This window comes from Hetaerina americana, unplaced genomic scaffold (genome assembly GCF_022747635.1).
Source record: "Hetaerina americana unplaced genomic scaffold, ioHetAmer1.1.p SCAF_4, whole genome shotgun sequence".
Classification (NCBI taxonomy): domain Eukaryota; kingdom Metazoa; phylum Arthropoda; class Insecta; order Odonata; family Calopterygidae; genus Hetaerina; species Hetaerina americana.
The window spans coordinates 71,193,186-71,207,126 of NW_027286985.1; the positions used below are offsets into that span (position 1 = coordinate 71,193,186).

Consider the following 13,941-nt stretch of genomic DNA (forward strand, 5'->3'; position numbering starts at 1 on the left):
AACACTTTAACTTCCCAGAAACTTTAAAACACAACCTTATGGATTCAAGATCAATTTGTACCCTCACCCTTCTGGTATCTTCTCAGTAATCTCTTCCAAGAAACTTCTTAAATGTCCCAGTCTTTCTAATGTCTTTTGCATGCACAAATAATTTTGCACATGATCTTAATGAGCCATCAACAACCAGCACTCTAGCTTTTGGAAGCCAGAATATAATTTCACACAATCAAAACCTCACCGCCACATAAGCAGTTATTGCTTATACCATTAATCCTGCAAATCTTTACATGGAAATGTACTGAACAAAATATGGAGCTCATTCAAATAATGCTTGATTCACATTTGGAAAAAAAGTTCACCCAACAAGTTATGAATGATTGTCAAGTGTTTAGATGGACACTGCTGAGCTTAAAGCACTGACCTCATTAACTTGAATTATTATTAATGGAATGATGGCAATCATTTTCCTGTAAAGAACAACAGACAATGGCCTCATTTATTGGTCCATCTGTCTAGAAGCAGAAGGAAAACAGAACTTCTGGAATCAAAGGAGCATATTTAGCCATACTGTCTGGCAAATTTATCACTTGTTACGAATTAACTGATCTGAAAATGTGCCTTAAGATGGAGCGTAACGATTGCTTGCCTTTGCTGCGATAGATTCACTGAGGTCGCACATTAGAATCACAGATGAGTGGCACTAGGCCAATCGTGAATTCTTAATTTATCTGGGAGGAATATGGTTCAGTTCCTAAGACCATCATGAAAGCCAAAAGGGTTTGTTTGTGCTCTACATGTTTGATATGATGTGGAAAAAAGAATGCCCCCATTGCTGGCTTTAAGGATCTTATCACCTCTGACCCACAACATGAAAACGCACTCGGAAAATCGCCACTCGATAAAAACCACATAGCATTCACTGCATCTTTGAAAGACAACAAAACAAGAACCACTGAACAATTTTATACATGTAAATAATAAAAATGTTAAGTACAACAATTTGGCACCTATTTGGTTTCTGCATGTAATATTTTTTGCTAAATATTTTTCATGCTGGCTTCACACTGAAGTGCCAATGACACAAGGACATGTCTCCATTCTCAGGCAAGGGAGATGAGGTCATGTGTACATTTCGTTGCAACTGCTTGGCCCCCATGGCAAAAGTTAAAAGTCAGTGCCTCTTCTGGGCACAGCTGTAAGGCAATGAAGACTGGCCTATGGGCACAATTCATTAAGATCACAAAAAGATGCATTGCTCAAAGTTCGCCTGGGCTTCTGAACTGCCATTTGTAAGAGGCCAATGAACGTTCACACTATATTTTGACGAGCCAATACTGCTCCATCTTCAAGAAAAGTATGGATAGTGGTACGGGGAAAAATGCACAGAGATGAATCCAGTGCTTTCCCTAAAAAGGATCAACAGGGCAGGCAAATTTATCACAGCCACACCAATGTAGTACCATTCAAGCCAAAAATAAATATATTTGCATTGAAGTATAATAGGTCTGTACATTATGTTCACCAACTTCCACCTACTAAAATAGGAAAGTCATCCATTTCATGCTGACTTATGCATTTTAATATTTTGACCTCATATTTACTTATACATATATTACTGATAGTTTTACCATTGCAACAATGCTACAATATTGTAAACCAAACATGATGATATACATGACCCATTTACCAAGGCCATCATGACCTGAATGAGCCACATGAAAAATTACAAATATATTTTTTTTTCAAGTTATTACAATGCCAAAAGTTACTCAATTTCAAGAACATAATTTTAAATGAATTTGGAACACCAACAATTTAAGCGTTCTTCACATTTCACAAATAAAAATTTGATTTTACACTTCAGCAGATAAAATTAAGTATGATGCCTTATTGTTCTCATCATTCATTACTGTTGTACAATGAGCAGAATTTTCAGCAGATGCCTCGACAGAGTCAATGCTTCTTGCAACACACCCTTGAGCTAAGTAGACAACTAACCCACCTCCCAGTCACAAGGCATATGGTTTGCTTCCCCTAAGCACGGCTTCAAAGCTGCACTCCTATTGAATAAGTCATCATGTTTTTTTGTTTGAAAATACTGTTCGAACTAACTACAACAATCTCATTGCAAGGTCATATAAAATTAATTTGTTGCTTCAAACACATTTGTTGGCTTGTGATATTTTGCTTGACTTGAAAACAAGTTATTGAAGAAAAAAGGCAACAAGTATGCCCTATGTATCAGCTACTATACATCAGTGAGTGAAGTTCCCCAAATACTAAATGTAAAAGCCAAAAAGCACAAAACTTCTGGTTCATTCCAAGTAATGAAGACAAACTGAATGCCATAAAAATACACATACCAAGGAAATACTCCAATGGCTCTTAAAATAGTCAACGTAAGAACAGAAGAGACACAACAGAATGCAATTAAGGCTTTGGGTTCTCAATGCCAGCCAGTACATACTTCATTTGAGTTTGCTAAACAAGGCACACCACAACTATGAACACTGTTAAAAAAATAAAATGAAATAAAATTGCAATAAACAATTATCCACACCAGTACATATTGTTTCCAAATTTCAAATACTTCTGCACGCAGAGGGAGTCATGCATGCATTTAGGGCACTTTTATGTATTTTACTGGCATCAAAAAAATTAAGACTTTTATTACTGCATGGAGGCATTGAAATAAGTCAAGACTAATTCTGGAACTCTCATAAGCAAAATATGCATAGCATTTGCTCAAAGTGACGTGAAAATGTCCATGCCTTCTCCAATTCAAAATGCAGCAGGCGAATCAAGTCATAATAACCCAATTTCATCTAATTGCTCCCAATTATCTGCCCATTTTGCAAAACCAGTGAAACTGCCCACATTCTTAGCCACCGGCCAAAATATGCCAGTAATGAGTGATCTGGGTAAAACCACAAATCACATCGTGTTTTTGCAGCCCTCAAGTAAATCCTTTTTTCTCAAAAGGAAGCTGCTATACTATTCTATATAGTCCACTCTTAAATGTTAAGCAATGGCAATCTCTTTCAGCTATAAACAGCTGTTACTAATGGTCAAAAGTAACCTTGCCATAAATTTGACATGAGTCAAATATACTTCTCTTAACCCAATCCTAAGTGTTTCCATGGGCCATTAAATAATATCATCATTATTTTGAAACGGGGATGGTTGCAAGGATTTCCTCAAAGCTTTCAAACAGAATAGGTAAGTGTGAACACAGCATATATGTCTCTGAATTAGGGATTTTCTATTAAAAGCCTATACTGAAAAACCAAGGGAACAAGATCAGTCCGATGTTACACAAAATACAAAAAAATCTATATAATAAATTTAAAAAGGCTATAAGTTGCATGCGTAAAGCTATCAATAATCCACCAACCACATTAAAACAGTCAAATTCATAGCAAGAGTTAGTGATTTTCTTCATTGTCACAGTATCATTTATGTACAAGTCTTTTTACCAATATAAACTCACTCGATGTACAATATAATACACCTCACCCACACACACTTTATCACGTTTTATTTTCATGGCATTTGCCAGGAATTCAACACCACCATTTCCACCACAAAGGCAACACTGAAGCATTCTCCACCTTTATAAGTTCAACAATAACAAACTCTGTTTTTCTCAGGAAAGGAGGACGAGGGGGGCCACTCAAACATTCCACTTCAATGTTCTTGATGGATCCTTTCCACTGAATGGTTTGCCAAGCACCATGAGAGGGTGGCAGTTTTAATTTAATTCCCATGATAATTGCCACTCTAACTTTAGACGCCAAACACCAACACTACCTCCGCACATGAAAGCCCTTCGTTCCATCAGGCCCCTTGGGATGGCGTACTATATTATCCGTCTCACACCCACTCGTCCTCAACACCTCCATCTTCATCTGTATCCTATTGACCCTAGTACAAAATTTGCCATGGTTAGGTCAACATAACCATCAAATCAACAAAGGTGAGCACATATTCATGGTTGCTACCGTTATACATTCATTAATTTACCAAACTTTCCCATGCCAACTTATCAATATTTCCAGGAAGGAAACATCAGTGAGTAAGACACATCGTATTTAGAATTTTAACACTTCTGATTTACAATTTAAATTAGCAGACACCATCAATGGAATACAGAAAAATTGTAATTAGCTATAGAAAGAAAACTGTGGAATTCATGACTGTAAAGTATGTTTCTAAATTATTCAACCAATTAACATTTGGAAACCATCACATTGGGGATGTATTTTTTTTTGCGGTAAATTCCTAAAAGTTTGAGTTTATTGGTAAGAAAACATATTTTCTGGTTTTCCAGATTTTTCAAAATTTTCAAGGGTTGCAACAACCCTCACTCATGACTAACCTGTCATCATTTGGTTGCTCAGCTGGACTTCTTGCTTCACCCAGAATTCTTAGCCTTGCTTCTGCATATTCTTGCTCTCTCTATAACAATAAAAAACTGTCAATAGTGAACTTCAAATGGAAGAATATGTTACATGATCATGAATATACTCACTTGCTGAAGAGTTTTAATAGGTTGCCTAGGTTTAGTATCACCATTAAACTGTAATCCATCTCCATTTCTGTTAACAGTCCTTGCAGGCCTCTTTAGAATTTTTACTGTGGGTTCAGGAGGAACATATTGAGTTCTCAAGACATCCTCAGCTTGAATTATAACTGTGTTGATTGCAGTGATTGTCGCTGGACTGAAAAAATTCAAGAAATTAAGACATTGCTAACCATACAATTGCACATGAAGGAATTCAAATTTCAAATTAATAAATTCCTCTAAAAAAATGCATTCCACTAATCAATTTAAATGAGCAGTAAGGTCTATGGGAGCATCAGTGATGTAGCTTGGCCAGTTCTTTGTACAATTTTACAAATAATCAACATGCATTGAAGACAATGAGAGAGATTTTCAAAGAACTGGAAACTGGAGATTTAAAACATAGGAATAATAAAGGTATAATCCTACATAAATAATGATAGACATAAAGAAGAATAATGAAGTGCCCTCTTCGAAAAAAGAGGAAGTATTACAATTTGGGTTCCATTAAAAGGACAACCCATGCAACGAAGACCTTGACAAGAATGAAATATAAGATCGTGATATGCAAAGCACAGGTATTTATACATGAAGGATAATTTGGATTGAGAAAAGCAGGAGTAAATGAGATATCTGAAAAATGATGAATATATTTGTGGAATTGGAAGGTGAATGTGACTAATGGTGAATTGAAAAAAATACTATCAATTACAGAGTGATCTATAGCTGGTATGAAGACCAAATGGCAGTAATTAAATCAGATATCAGCAGGGCATCAAGGCTTAGGTGTATATCCTCATTAGTTACTTTCTATATTAATGGCAATCATGATGAAATATAATACTACAACAATTCATACACACAGAGAAATTACCAAAATATCTCCCCAAACCAAGGAATATTAAATTGAATAAGAAAAGAAAGGGATCCAGAGAGTGCTTGTCTAATTTGAGAGGAATATTAAACACAGTTGAAATAAAAAATAAAAACTAATAGCAATAACTGCAGCATTTGAGCAGAAATCAACACATTTAAAGCACACAAGATCATAATAAATCATGAGGTACTACAGGAAAATGTTGCTACTTAGGAGGCATGAACAGCAATAATTAAGGCAAAATGACAAAACTAGAAGAATAATGCAAATCGGCTTTCTAGAATAATAAAGAGGCAGTGAAATTACAAATTATGAAGACATCAAGTGGGAAGAAATTTAATGACAACTTATGCTGAGGAATATTCTTCTCAATGGACTCATTAGTTCTAACATATGTATAGAAAAGATGACTAGAGATAAAAAAATACACAACTATTATGGAATAATAATCGTATAGCTATATCAAGTGACTACAGAGAAAAGGAGAAAAAAGGCCATGAAAAGCAGTGAAATAATGGGATAAATTCATCTGACATATTTCAGCCATGAATGCTGGTTGTTGAAAGAAAGACAACCATTGAGGGGAAAGTGAATAGAATTATAACAAAGAAAAATCACAAGTTGGCATTAGAAATGCATAGCAGCAAGCTTTATGGGGAATCTATGTGACACAGACAATTGTATCAATTAATCCAATAATTAATAACTGTATAATGTTTGATGATGATTATATCTACATGGCCACATATAAGTACAAACATGTGAAAAAAAATCTATAAATTCATTATGGCGTGCAGTGTAGCAAATATATTTTCAAACAGGGAAGTGCTGTATTAAGTTGTCTAAGTTTACATATTACTCTGATTCGGAGGCAATCTCAATGAACATAACTAGGAATTATATATTATAAGCATTCAATTTAAGGCATTTCTAATTGTCCTAAAATTCACTTGATATGATCACTAATTAGATGCATTTCGACTTCATGTAGTTGACACAAATTATTTTAATCCGATTTCGATGTTACATACGCTTTTCTGGTTGCTATCATTCTATGAGGTTGGTCTTTCCTTCTCAATTGCCTTAGCTATCTTATTAACCTTGGCTTCCTATTGAGAAATCATTTGCTGCACTTCTATTCTTTTTTAGTAAAAGAAACATTTAACTGCACTGAGATAGTAGTTATTTAATTTACATCAATAAAAAATTAAATAAGTTGGCCATACTTTTGCGGATTACTACTAAGAATTAAGCCAGCCATTAGTTATTCTCAAAAATCGAAGTCGTTCTTGAGTCTAGGATTACAAGGTGCTGGCCACCTATGTCCCCAGGGTGTATTACGAACAAATACCTCTTAACACAATGACGGCCCTAAGGAATTTAGTTAACCTGATTGGGCGAGCCCGTTTACCACCAAATTTATTTGGATGGTGTCAACCTTGACATATGGTACTTACATCCATTGGTAACAAAACATTTCACACTTGAAAACGAAACTAAAAGTCACTTTAAATTAAGCATGACCAGTGAAAATATGGTACAAACACATCAAAAGCTGTAGTACAGCTGCACACTTCATTACACATAACCAGTCATAATCACATTATGGGTGCCTTTTAAAATAGTTACAGCACCAAAAAATGTTGTGCATAATTGTTCAGTTTTAAAACTAAATATAACGCAAAAGAAAATATTTTGGCATTGTGAAACAGATGAAACCTATTGCGACAAATGCAGAGATGGATTTATATTTAACTTCAATAAACAGAAAAATATAACAGCAAAAACCGCACCTCTTCGACACGTCTCTCTCTACATTGATCATCGCAGAGAGCAAGAAATTTCTACTTCGATTAACAAGGGCAGACAAGGCAAGTCCAGACTATTAGAATTGTGTAAGTTGCATTGTTTACCACGCAACTTCCGTAGTTATTTTTGGAGCCGACAGAAAATATGCACACCCTAAGGCATTCTGTAAGGTCTTTAACAAACACATATCGTAACAGCTTTCTGTATTTTGTTTCATGAAGAGGTGGAACATTATATGTCGAGTTAACATTCGTTCCACATTCCACTGCGAAAATTTCTCGATGTAGATATACAACGAACAGACCTATTTTCTCTAATTACTAAATTTAGGATACATTCAATGGAACCATACCTTTTTATTTCCGACTCATCCGGCGGCGTTTTTGGTTTCATTTTCTTTAATTTCTTGTCCAAGGCCTTATGAAATAAATAGAAAGAAACGTTAGACATTTAAATAGACGACATCAAAAATGTCGGTACTACACTGTGAAATCAGCAGATTTGCACACATTTTTGCAATGCAGGCTCTGGCGGTTCCGTATTGGTTACCTCAACACAGCCACTTATGTTATGATTACCTGCCAAGGTATATTTTCCCCTTGCAATATTGCTGAAAATTCGTCAATACATCCCAGTTTAATCCCAATATTATGCCAACCAACAGTAATAACATAAAATATATCCGATAACAAAAACAACCGTATCAACCCCATTATAAAGTCGACCCATTTCTTGTCCTAAGACGTGGCTTTGACGCATACACAAACCAAATAATTTTTTAATGATTTGCATATTCAATTTATTTTGCAAAATACAGATTAGGCAAACACCTACCCCTGAATCTTCCATTTCCTCCCAGCTTTCAAAGACTTCACTTTCGTTGGCTGCCATGTTGTAATACAACCAACACGAGGAATATAGGACCGGCCCTTTAGTGCTTCACCCTATGCTATAATGCATGATATCATGTTAACTAAACATTTCAGCTTCGTACAATTCAATTATTTTTTTTCTTTTGCATGTCATACTTTAATGATGCAAAGTAATTAAACTATTGACTTGAGCATGATCTTTGCACAGCGATGCGATACCTAGATATCGTGCAAGAAAAAGTCGATATATGATTAGTTATAATAATATGCGAAATATGTATTCAGGTATGCTGTTGCAAATTATTTTCATTAACAATGAAATGACTAATCAGTAAAATTTTGTTAATTTCTCTTTAAAAGAATCTGTTTTTAAGCCAAAAAATATTGCGTGCAGCGCGCAAAAAATGAATGCAGTTCTTTGAATTGCCAACGTTCCTTCCTAAGTAAAATAATCACTACTATAGGATATGGATTATTACGTGTACAAAAAGATCATGTTATTTCACAAGAAAGTTTGGCAACAATGTCTCATTAACGTCGACAGGTAAGAAGTGTAAGCTAAGGTCAACAGGTGACCGTCGCATAATGAGAAGTTCGCCGAAGGATATGGCAAGTAAAAACGATCAAGCAATTTTAAATTCTATATTTAATCCCTTACAAGGTCTGGACGGACGATGTGATGATGAAGCCATCTTCAGCGGATCTGATGGTGAAAAATTACGTTTAATATTTCAAGGTCTCTAGGTCAGTGTTTTACGCATTAATAACGTGACCGATGAATGCCATCCCTCCATTTCAGAAAATGAAATTGAGACAGATGCAGTTAGGGAAGCTAAACTGCTTGAAATAGAAGGGGTGAAATCAGCAGAGCAGGGACAACTGCAGGATGCCATAAATATTTTTACAAAGGCAATACAGTCGGCACCTAGTCGTCCCTCTGGTTACAACAATCGCGCACAAGCACTGAGGCTGATCGGAAACGATGCAGGCAAGAATTTGTATCTCTATTAATTGATGTTTGCTAGGATGATGATTATCCTTATCCCAGACGGGGGCGCTCTCGGATTGAGGCCCTTTTAATTTAACGGTTAGAAGTAATTTCAAGTGCATTCTTATCCATGCAAACCCCAGCGCTGCTCCTCCGCTTGCCAAAGTTTTCCTCCGTCGATCAAGGGGGTAACTCGTTGGTAAAATTACCAGGCCTCTGCTTGGAATTATTATTATTATTAGGTAATCTACCGGTTAAGGTAGGTTTTTGGATGGACATAATTACTAATTAAATAATTTGTGACCCCTAGCAAAACACAACATCCTACTCTACATCAGGTCCCTCTTCAGCTCTGAGTACTTTCTTCCTCCCTTCATCCCATCCAACATCCCTATCCTGTTCCTTCCCTTTCCTCGTTTGCCTAACATTCTCCCCTCAATTACAGTCTTCAACATCCCGCTGCCGGTCAATACCCCCTTCAGCCACTTTTCCTTCTGCTTGGAATGTGCTTGAATATTTACCTGGATTTGAATGTGCTTCTGTTTCCCAGATAACAATATCAATTGGATTCCAAATCACTTTCACCTCGCGTTTTCCAGTGCCTTAGCGTAGAATCCAGCTTAACATATCCAGTGGAAGTTGGAATTCAGCTGAATTCCAGAATGCTTTTTTCGGCTGGAATTTGTTTCGAATGCAACCTTGGTGGGTGATCATCATGCAAGGATTCCATTAATTATTAAGTCATGCATAAAGAGGGAGCTTAATAATGGTGTTTAAAAGATAAAGTCCATGCATTACTCAGTACTTCAATTATCTATAGATATGATGCATAGTATCAGGCTATCATTAGTCTATCTATGGTTATATTTTTGAAAATAAATTGGTACTAATTTAAAGAGGTATAATTAGAATTCTTCAGCCAACTGAGTAGCTGGTGCTGAAATGTATGCATAAAGACCTTTTCTGTGGCCAACTTTTGGCGCTTGTCTCAATACAAGTTAACCTTGAAGTTAATGTTAGGAAAGTTAATCGTTTATGATATAGTTTTGTGGAACTGTTTCATGATGAGAGTTACTTTTTTATTCGTCCCACAATTGTTAATACAGAATGCAAGAAAAGTTAAGGGAATTGATTGGCTCATTTTGAGAGTTCATGATAGTTGGCTTAAAAAATTTTCTTTGGATATGATGTTTTATATTTCCCTCTACTTAGCTCTGCAAAGCACTTAAGCCAAGGAAGAGCAGATCCCTAGAGTAACTGATAGCGCCTTCCTCCTTTTTTCTTTTAAAACATTCCTCTGCTGGATTTCCCATTCCTTTTCAATTTTGCTTAATTAAGTACACCAATCTGTTAAAATTAAATTTTGACAGAGTCTTTGCATGCAAACTACTACCAAAGGCAATAGTTTGAATACAAGAAACTAACTTTGTATATTCTATCACATTATTTAATGTCTCACTTAGATGCCCTTGTGGACCTTAATAATGCACTTAATTTGAGTCAGAAGAAAGGCCAGGTGGCACGCCAGGCCCTGTGCCAAAGAGGAATGATTTACAGAAAAGAGGGAAAAGATGAAGAGGCTACAGAGGACTTCAAGGAGGCTGCTAAACTTGGCAGTGAATTTGCTAGATCACAGGTATGATAAGTTTAATTTCTATATTTTCTTTCTGATTTCTGCCACTAGGTATATTTTTAACTTTCCAATGGTCACCACAGTACTACCACTCAGCTCCATGTTCTCATTCAACTGCATCGCCAAAAATTGTTCTGATTAATTTCAGAAAATTTTATCGAAATAGTACCAAAGTATCTCACGACATCCAGATACGCTAAGATAAACCTGCCTCCCAAAATCAGTTAAACCAGGTTTTCGTGTCTCTTTGCATTTGACTGTAAGGTAACTAGGACCTTGCTTGTCCGTGATATATACCAAAGAATATTTGCAGCTGCATCTTCTAGAAACGTAGAAAGCTGGAGATCAGACGACAAGAAGAATTTTATTTTATAGTCGTGGATTTACACCCATACTTAAAAAGCCAGAGTTATACTTGTTGATATGTTATAATATTATTCTGAAATATCCCGTTGCGGTGGCTACCATACTGGCTTCCCATCCAGAGGGCCCGGGTTCAAATCCCGGCGGTGTTGAATATTTTTCAGAGGTATCTTGATCCCTACTTGAGGTGCTTTGTGGAGGGCACTTTGAGTGAGTACACCGTCCGTCTGATGGGAAGTTAAGCTGCGGACCCCTTGGCACCTTTTGTTAAGAGTAGGCTGATGCCGACGCCAGGGTTCTCTCCACCCTTCATCCTTTCTTATCCATCCCCTTTGGCGCAAATGACGTCAGCTGTCGGTTGCCGCCCTTAAATACTACTACTACTACTACCCCTGGCAAAGTATAATTGGATATTAAATTAGTTTTTGAATGTGATGGACATTATTTAAAATACATTTGATTTTTGTGCAAATGTAAATTTTTGCAACATGGCTAAAAACTGTCAAAAAATGGGGTTGAAATTTTAGAGATAGGCCAAGAAAAGTAAGGAGAAAGCTCTGTGACCTTGAAAGGTCGCATGGCCCTTGGTGGTGTAGATTAATATGGAAGTCAAATCTGTTTGGTGATGTAGGGTAATATTCAATAGATTTAATGTGTAAATATCTGGGATTCAGGAATGACAACACTTCTGTGAGAATCGGAAGTACAACATATTTCAAACAAACAAAATGGGGGAAACTTTCACATTCCCCCATTCATCAGCATATTAATATTTATACATAATGCATTTGGCTGGGAGTTATTCAAAATTGCAAGTGCATTCGAATTAGTTCCATGGGTACCAAATTGTAGAAGGTTGCATCACTTATGCTGTTAAGCAACTACTCGAAGAGTATTTGTTGAGAGACAGACAATTTAAAGCCAGCTTCTGCATAAATGTAACTTAAATTTTTAAGATGATGAACAAGCCAACTGTCATGTAATGCTGATTGCTTGTTTTTCTCATTAAGGGAAGAGTTCTTAAATTACACATATTTTAAAAGTACGAAACTTCTGAATTTAGGTTTTTTTTAACGAGGGGAGAGAAAAGTTTCCATTTTCGACCTCATTATGGAGGAATGTGGTCTGTCAAATTATTATGCTCTTATAATTTTTAGAGTTTTCCCAATGGGAAAGATAATTTTTAGGTGGCCAACGATCCTCATAAGGTGCGCTTAAGTTGAAAATAAAGTGTAAAAACAAAAATAAAAGTTCCACTCACTTAATCTAAAGTGTCAAATTCATAGATAATGAGGCATGAATTGAATAAAAGGAGAGACTTTAATATTTATTTTAACCTTTGTGACCAGCTACACTTTTCAGCACTGAAGGTAATGTCCTCACTACATCTCTTCATTTTCAACCCTTTTTTTACACAAATTCCATACATAATATAACCTACAGTATAATATTATGGGGATCAGCTGCTATTTCTCAAACCATCTTTAAAATGCAAAAGAAAGCTATTAGAATCATCGCCAGGAAACCTTACAATGCTCCATCAAGGCCTATTTTCCATGAATTAAATTTGCTACCACTCCCATGCATCTACATTATGTTTTTAATTCTATATATAAAAAATAACATCGGCAACTATTCTCTTAACTCTGCCTATCATCATCATTACACCAGAGGCAGGAATGACTTCCATTATGGGAATATAAGAACTAAAGCATTGAAATTAGGACCCAATGAAATGGGCATCAGATTATTTAACAAACTACCCAAAAGTATCAAGGATACACAGGGAACTGCCGTATTCAGGCATAAACTAAAAAGATATCTACAACGCAATATGTTTTACTCGGTTGATGAATATCTCAACAATATTCCCGACCAGTAAGTTCATACTTTTAGTTTCTAGCAATGGTAATGGTCTGATTCATGTTTGTGATCAATGATTTTTCTGAATTTGATATTGTATGTGCATGTTACAGCCGATGTTCATGGGTTTGTACCAAACACTTATGTAACTATGAGCATCTATTCTTTTATGTATCTTAACTGAGCCTGTGTCTTTGCTCCTCATTGACGTGCCTTATATCATGTACATACTTCACCCACCTGGTATTTTTGTATTGTGATCTCTGGGCAAATAAAAGGTAATAATAATAATAATGGCAAATATGAGTATACCAATGGCTGTTTACTATAAGAATGGATGGCTAATTATGTACTCACTCTATGTCATGTCCCAAACTTTAAAAAAATTACCAGTTACTGTACAATGTATTTTGAGGTTCTTTATAGTCTTTCAACATTAATGAGTTAACTCAAAAGGTCAAAACCAAAGGAAAGGACATTAATTTATGGAAATCTTATATTTGAAGTATTTTGGCACAATTCTTTGTGTTCTCATTATTAAATATGGCATCTGGATTTTTGAAAATATTTCAGAACCTTAAAATTTGGCGTGACATGATTTTGAATAGTATTTTCTGTATATGCCTCATAAATTAAGCAGGTCTTAATGTATGCCTAATATGTTGATCTATTATTGTGTCATCCTTTGTGAGATGAACTATGCAGTCTTTTCATTTTACTCTTTCTGAATAAACATTCATTATTTTAACTTTATAGATTGTTGAGATGAATCCATATGCAGCTTTATGCAACAAAATGCTGCATGATGTATTCAACAAGTTGCAGAGAGGAGAGTGTGATTGACTACACACAACACTTATACAACTCTGGGTTTAAAAGTGCTTACAGTGACCAAATATATATATATATATATATATACCTATATATATATATATATATAGGTATAAATAAATATATATATATATATATATA

General features: G+C 35.5%; 2 protein-coding genes across 4 annotated transcripts; one reads left to right on the forward strand and one right to left on the reverse strand.

Annotated features, from left to right (window-relative positions):
- Positions 1 to 1,457: 1,457 nt before the first annotated feature.
- Positions 1,458 to 8,339, reverse strand: LOC139691983 (SUZ RNA-binding domain-containing). 3 transcript variants are annotated; one of them, XM_071589969.1, is made up of 5 exons: positions 8,085 to 8,339; positions 7,603 to 7,667; positions 4,532 to 4,721; positions 4,379 to 4,458; positions 1,458 to 3,915 (listed from the first exon to the last, which is right to left on the reverse strand). In XM_071589969.1, exons 1-5 carry the CDS (start codon positions 8,139 to 8,141, stop codon positions 3,807 to 3,809), a joined length of 501 nt encoding a protein of 166 aa, XP_071446070.1. In that variant the 5' UTR covers positions 8,142 to 8,339; the 3' UTR covers positions 1,458 to 3,806. The 3 variants fall into 3 exon arrangements, with proteins under 3 accessions (XP_071446070.1, XP_071446069.1, XP_071446071.1); XM_071589968.1 differs by having other exon boundaries at positions 1,458 to 3,924; XM_071589970.1 differs by lacking the exons at positions 7,603 to 7,667; positions 8,085 to 8,339 and adding an exon at positions 7,235 to 7,306 and having other exon boundaries at positions 1,458 to 3,924.
- A 308-nt stretch (positions 8,340 to 8,647) lies between these two features.
- LOC139692406 (tetratricopeptide repeat protein 36 homolog) lies at positions 8,648 to 13,885 on the forward strand. Its single transcript, XM_071590577.1, has 4 exons — positions 8,648 to 8,831; positions 8,922 to 9,110; positions 10,574 to 10,746; positions 13,726 to 13,885. Exons 1-4 carry the CDS (start codon positions 8,708 to 8,710, stop codon positions 13,810 to 13,812), a joined length of 573 nt encoding a protein of 190 aa, XP_071446678.1. The 5' UTR covers positions 8,648 to 8,707; the 3' UTR covers positions 13,813 to 13,885.
- The last annotated feature ends 56 nt before the right edge of the window (positions 13,886 to 13,941 follow it).